This window comes from Hyla sarda, chromosome 10 (assembly GCF_029499605.1).
Source record: "Hyla sarda isolate aHylSar1 chromosome 10, aHylSar1.hap1, whole genome shotgun sequence".
In the NCBI taxonomy this organism is placed as follows: domain Eukaryota; kingdom Metazoa; phylum Chordata; class Amphibia; order Anura; family Hylidae; genus Hyla; species Hyla sarda.
The window spans coordinates 32,009,946-32,017,230 of record NC_079198.1 but is presented as its reverse complement, the minus strand read 5'-3'; the positions used below and the strand labels follow the sequence as shown (position 1 = coordinate 32,017,230).

The following is a 7,285-nucleotide window of genomic DNA, read 5'->3' as shown; positions in this document are numbered from 1 at the left end:
AAACGGAAATGCAAAAAAAGGAAACTTGCTGTGTCCTCAAGGCTAAAATGGGCTGTGTACTTAAGGGGTTAAGCTTTCATCGTTTACTACGTCATGATATTTGGACCTGAAAACTCCAGCTATTGTGCCACAATAGGTACAGAGATGAGAATGATAGCAGAATCCAAACTGCTTTAAATGTTTAATAGTCTGCTTACAGAGTTTTATTTTGTGGGGCACATATACTAATTTGTTGTCAGTTTTGCAAACTTAAAACTATTATTAAAATATTCTCATGACAAGAGGTATGAGGGAGGACATGATAAGTAAGTGCTCCATGCTAGTAGGCAGCCTCAGTCTGCCCCTGACAGAAAGCCAACCCATGAAGAACAGTAGAGTATAAGCTCATTGTGTTGAGGACATTTATATAAGCTACATTTTCACATGCTTAAAGTACACTAAAGACTTTCAAATTGTGTAAGTCTCCTGCAAAAGTAATATTTAAAGGAACAGTGGCCAAATATCCATTCATCTAGTTCAAAAGCCAAGTCAACATCTTGAACTTTGTCATGTTCCTCAAGCTATTCCTGACCATTTTTTGCAATGTGGTCAGCTGCATTATCCTGCTTAAAAGGCCTCTGTCATTGGGGAATACCACTGCCATGGGTGGAATTGGTCTGTACCAGTGTTAAAGGGGTACTCCGCTGCTGCAAACTGTTCTGAACGCTGGAGCCTGCGATGGGAGCTTGTGACGTCATGGCCCCACCCCCTCATAACGTCACGCACTGCCCCCTCAATGCAAGTCTATGGGAGGGGGCGTGACACCCCCTCATGTCATGCCCCCTCCCATGGACTTGCATTGAGGGGGCAGGGTGTGACATCATGAGGGGGCATGTCTATGATGTCGCAAGCTCTAGGTGCCGGCTCCAGCGTTCAGAACAGTTTGTTCCAAACGCTGAGCAGCGGAGTACCCCTTTAAGGTAGTTGGTATGTATCACAGTATCACCCACATGAATGCCAGGACCCAAGGTTTCTGAGCAGAACATTGTCCAGAGCATTACACTGCCTCCCCAGCTTGTAGTGTATACCGGTACCATCTCAATTCCTGTGAAATAAGTTCCTACTTTCAGTGATGGAGTTCCTAATATATTGTAACTTATTGGGGATTTCTTATAAACAGGGACCTTAAAGCCACTTTAGAACTTGTTTGGTTCATTAAATAGTTGTTCTAAAATTGCCCTTGAAAATTTGCTGTTAATCTTATAAGTCCTAAACAAAGTCCTAGAAAAAGAAAACATTAAAATGACTGAACAAAAAAGCTATGATTTTCTAATGTAATCTAATTTATACAGTATTTATTTTAGAGGCATATAATTTGAAAATGTAAACACTGCTAACTTCTCCAAATTTTCTATAGTAATTCTTAATTTTTTTAATTCTTTTTTTAAATAAACAAGTTGTCTTATAAAAATTTAACATTAAAAAAGTATACTTTTAAAGATAAAACTTTGTAAAGATATTACGAATAAACCACATGAGAATCACTTGCCTAATTAAAAGCATTCCAAAGTTATTATCACATTATGGTCCAAATCCTAAAAGAGTTAAATAATTCTAATAAAATTTTGGTTGTGTGTTTGACCTAACAGCAAAATGTAACAATGAGTTGTAGAACAACCCTTTTTAATAGAGTCAATAATACAGCTCCAATAACATATAACAGCAAAATTACAAAAATAATTTAATAGCAAACAGTCTGAATTTGCTTTTAGTCTAGTTCATATTCGTTTGAAGCTGCATGTCTGTTGTGTTGTATTTTCAGCTTCTTCCTGCTGTAGAAATGCTCCGAGACAACAATCATAAGTAATACCAGGAGAACTCCAGCTACAGAAATGCGGATCATGTTTCCTGTTGTGTAGTCTCTCTTCTTTTCTTCAATAACATCTGTGAATGATGAATGGAAGTATTTACACTTTTGATAAAGGGCATTTCTGTTTTTACCAATAAATGTTATTCTTTGAATGGATGTGGCAGGGTATAAATGGTAAGGACTTACTGTGCAGTTACTGCATGTGGATATAGTCCTGTCTGCATGGGGTGGCCAATAGTTGCTTGATTTTGCTCTAAATACACTATTGACCTCTGGGCACTATCTGCATCATAGGACAATAGGGGTACTCCGGTAGAAAAAAATGTTTAGGTCTTTTTCAGTCAACTGGTGCCAGAACAGATTTGCAAATGACTTCTATTAAACAAATCTTAATCCTTCTAGTACTTATTATCAGCTGTATACTACAGAGGAAATTCTTTTCTTTTTTTGGATTTGTTTTCTGTCTGTCCACAGTGCTCTCTGCTGAATCCTCTGTCCATGTCAGGAACTGTCCATAACAGGAGAAAATCCCCATAGCAAACCTATGCTGCTCTGTACAGTTCCTGACATGGACAGAGGTGTCAGCAGAGAGCACCGTGGGCAGACAAAAAGGAAATTCAAAAAGAAAAGAATTTCCTCTGTGGTATACAGCTGCTAATAAGTACTGTAAGGATTAAGATTTTTTAAATAGAAGTAATTTACAAATCTGTTTAACTTTCTGGCACCAGTTAATTTAAAAAAATGTTTTCAACCGGAGTACCCCTTTAAAAGACCAGAGGCTTAAACTTATCGTAAATCTAGAGATTAACTTTTCAAATTGAAAGACTTACAGGGCTCAGCCATACATTGTCCATGGATATTTATGATCACAATCAGTACTTTGAATTCCTTAACCTATATACATATATGCATCAACCCTGCATAAAAAAAAATAGCTTTCCATAAACACTTTAGAATTATACAGTTATCAGAAATTTCTCTCCATCTAACCCAGATCTCCATGATGAGATCACGATGGAACAAATGAAGTAGTGGAACAGCTAGTGCTATGCACAGGAGATAGGGAGATAGCCTGGGCGGTGTACCAGCAATCTGAACCTGTCTGCCTCCTTCAGAGGGTCCACACTGTGTCAGAAAGGTAAATCAGGGCAGTGACGTTCCATCTCAGCTACTGACTGGCTGAGTAGCCAATTTCATGGGTCTACCCCAACCCCAGAAAGTGCTGTGCAGCAGGATCAGGCTCCATGAGAATGGCTGTGGTTTGGAAATGAGGAAGATAAGTGTGCATTTTTACTACCTACCTATACATAAAATTACGAATTGAAAAACCACTTTAAAAAGCTTACCATTATCTTCAAATATTAAAATTCTACTCTGTAAATGCCTACAAGGTCATTGATAAACATAATGAAAAGAGGACCCAATACTGGCCGCTTTAGTAGCCCACTATTAACAGTCTTCCAATCTGTTGATGTACTATTATTACCTACCTTCGGTTTCCTGTCACTGAGCTAATTGTTAACTTATGTACACATTCTTTCCCTTGTTCCAACATTCTGCTTTTATATTCCAAACTTTTATGTAGTAGTAGAGTGTCAAATGTCTTTAAAAAGTTCACATACACAACATCAGCAGTGTTACCCTGGTCCAGTCTAGAACTGAATTCCTTTGTAGCACCATATGACAGGAGCTAGCTTTCTGATTGCAGGAGTTTTGACAGCTGGGGTATCCTGTTATCTAGCGAATGAGGACTTATGCCTTTCGTTATAAGTGAGCAGTACATTAAATTATGCATGCGTTGCTGTTCCATACTATCTTTATGGGAGCTGTTGGAGAAAGCTCCGTACAGTATTCGGCTGTCTCTGCACTCCAATAGTTGTGTGCATGCGCAACCTGCTGCTCTAGTCTCATGGGAGACATGGGTTAGGCCATTTCAGGAGGAAGTGGGTCATTTTCCTACCTTCAGAAAGCTTTGTGGAGTCTTTTCCTCTCTTTTCTTCAGTGGCTGTGGTTCTTTTCATTGCTTTTTATTCCTTATATTTGAGATGTAGAAGACACACGTGCTGCCCTTATAGTGGCACTGTAATGTCCATTTATTTGTTTTTTCGGTTTAGGTGTGTATTCACACATTAACATGTTGAGAGCAGTTTTCTATTTTCCCTGGATTGGGAGTGGTTAATACTCTGAGAATGAATGAGAACTCTGGTGTGTCTAGAAATCTCCAGCTCTCTCTAGCTTCCGAGATGATGATTGACATCCTGTCTTGCTGCTTACATGCCTGACATGCTGCTATGAAACACTCTTTGTTTTGTTTGAGCCTTAAATCTACTATTTTTGCCTTAGCATGCACTTTGTATTTATCTTTGTGATGTTCTGGGGTTTAGCCATGGTTATGTAGCATGCTCATAGTCGATTTTAATCTGTGTTTTATCGGTTTTTAGGATTTGTATGTCCTTTCTGCTGAGTAGCTGTTCAAACTGTATTTTCTCTTGTATCTGTTTTCTGTGTTTCTGTACCAAGATATCCCTTTAACCTGTCCAATGGGACTCCGGGGAATTGTGAATTAGTACAAGAGATCTACGTGTTCCATAGTGGACTCTGGGAGATTGCGTTCTAGTATCAAGACATTCCTGTGTCTTCTGGTGGTCCTGGGGTATTGCGTTTATTCCTGTTTAGCAATATATCCCTTTTTGCCTTTGTGTAGGGGACTGCGGGGTATTGATTATTCCTCTTTTCTACCGGAGGTTATCTGCGGATTGAGCTTATTCCGGTTTATTTCTTGGAGTTTATTCTGACTCATCCGTTTCCTAGTCTTGTGTCCAGTGTGAACAGTGTCCTATATTTATATCCTGTTTGGTTGATCTGATCTTTGTCCTTGTTTGTGAACAGTGTTCTATGTTCCTGATCAGTTTGCCTGTTTATAGTCTGCCCTGTTAGTATTTATATCCTGTCTGGTATATCTGGTTGTCTAGCAGTTTTCCGCTCCAGTTTCTGGCCTGTGACCGACTGTCGATCCATCATTTAGGATGAATGGGCAAGTAGGCAGGGAGAGTGTTTTCAGGGTAAGTTTAGGGCTCACTTTCCCTGTCTCCCCCGGTCGATCCTGACAGGCTCGATTTTGTTTTTACAAGTTTCATACTTGATTTAGACACTGTTGCAGGAATTTCAAGGTGATTCCTGATTTCTTTATTTGCACATTTATGTTAATAAAGCTTGATTGTTATTATCGTGAATGTTAAAGGTATTATTTTGGTGCTCTATCCCTGCAGTTTTATTTAACTAGATCAGATAAGTTTGACAGGACTGATCCCTCATAAACAAATGGTGATGCTGTATTATAAGATTAAAGAGTATTCTGTTTTCATAAAAACCAATGCTTATTTATTGCATAATAAAAATTATATACCTTGGAAGAAGGGGTTATGCATCCCAAAACAGTGAAAAACTGGAAATAATGGCATATTTTTTGTGCAAGATCCAGCTTTATGCTAAAACTTGCTCATTTCTGACACACTCACAGAATGGGCGTGGCTTTATGGTAAGGAGAGGGGTAATTTACAAATCTGTTTAACTTTCTGGCATCAGTTGATAAAAAAAAAAATGTTTTCCCCTTTAAGGATCGAGCCAATTTTATTTTTGCATTTTTAGTTTTTTCCTCCTCTCTTTCTAAAAATAATAACTTTTTTATATTTCCATCCACAAACCCATATGAGGGCTTGTTTTTTGTGCGACCAATTTTCCTTTGTAATGACATCACTCATTGTACCATAAAATGTATGGGAAATTGAAAAGAAAACCACAGTTTTTCAAATTTTGGAAGGTTTACTTTTCATGCTGTACACTTTATGGCAAATTTTTTTTCTTTATTCCTTGGGTCAATACGATTAAAATAATACCCATGTTTAGATCCTTTCTATTACTGGGGGATTCTATAATCAGGAAGACGGATAGAATAATTTGTCATTAAGACCCCCTCAACCAAATGGTTTGCTGAAGGAGTTTGTTACCAAACTCGGTGTTTCACAACCAGTGTGCCTCCAGCTGTTGCAAAACTACAACTCCCAGCATGCACTGATAGACCGTACATGCTGGGAGTTGTAGTTTTGCAACAGCTGGATGTTTCTGCCCCCCCCCCCCAATGTGAACATACAGGGTACACTCACATGGGCGGAGGATTACAGTAAGTATCTGGCTGCAAGTTTGAGCTGCGGCAAATTTTCTGCCACAGCTCAAACTGCCAGCGAGAAACTACTGTGAACCCCCCGCCCATGCGACTGTACCCTAAAAACACTACACTAACACACAATAAAAAGTAAAAAACACTACGTATACACATACCCCTATACAACCCCCCTCCCCTCCCCAATAAAAATGAAAAACGTCTGGTACGCACTGTTTCCAAAACGGAGCCTCCAGCGGTTGCAAAACTACAACTCCCAGCATGCACTGATAGACCGTACATGCTGGGAGTTTTAGTTTTGCAACAGCTGGATGTCCCCCCCCCCCCCCCCAATGTGAACGTACAGGGTACACTCACACGGGCGGAGGATTACAGTAAGTATCCGGCTGCAAGTTTGAGCTGCAGCAAATTTTCTGCCGCAGCTCAAACTGCCAGCGAGAAACTACTGTGAACCCCCGCCCGTGCGACTGTACCCTAAAAACACTACACTACACTAACACACAATAAAATAAAAAGTAAAAAACACTACATATACACATACCCCTACACAGCCCCCCTCCCCAATAAAAATGAAAAACGTCTGGTACGCCACTGTTTCCAAAACGGAGCCTCCAGCTGTTGCAAAACAACTACTCCCAGTATTGCCAGATAGCCACGGACTGTCTAGGCATGCTGGGAGATTTACAACAGCTGGAGGCACCCTGTTTGGGAATCACTGGCGTAGAATACCCCTATGTCCACCCCTATGCAAGTCCCTAATTTAGGCCTCAAATGCGCATGGCGCTCTCACTTTGGAGCCCTGTCGTATTTCAAGGCAACAGTTTAGGGCCACATATGGGGTATCGCCGTACTCGAGAGAAATTGTGTTATAAATTTTGGGTGGTATTTTCTGCTTTTACCCGTTTTAAAAATGTAAAATTTTGGGGAAAAGAGGCATTTTAGGTAAAAAAAAAAAATTTTTTTTTTACATATGCAAAAGTCGTGAAACACCTGTGGGGTATTAAGGTTCACTTAACCCCTTGTTACGTTCCCCGAGGGTCTAGTTTCCAAAATGGTATGCCATGTGTTTTTTTTTTTTTTTGCTGTTCTGGCACCATGGAGGCTTCCTAAATGCAGCATGCCCCCAGAGCAAAATTTCCTTCAAAAAAGCCAAATGTGACTCCTTCTCTTCTGAGGCCTGTAGTGCACCAGCAGAGCACTTTTCACCCCCATATGGGGTGTTTTATGAATCGGGAGAAATTGGGCTTGAAATTTTG

General features: G+C 39.8%; 1 protein-coding gene across 5 annotated transcripts in view; it reads right to left on the bottom strand.

Annotated features, from left to right (window-relative positions):
- Positions 1-1,373: 1,373 nt before the first annotated feature.
- FCAR (Fc alpha receptor) overlaps positions 1,374-7,285 on the bottom strand; it is a 74,104-nt gene continuing 68,192 nt past the window's right edge. For all 5 annotated transcript variants that reach the window (XM_056542685.1, XM_056542686.1, XM_056542689.1 and 2 more), the window contains one exon: positions 1,374-1,923. In XM_056542685.1, the coding sequence (XP_056398660.1) occupies positions 1,748-1,923 (176 nt within the window). In that variant the 3' untranslated portion in view covers positions 1,374-1,747. The remainder of the gene's footprint in view (positions 1,924-7,285) is intronic.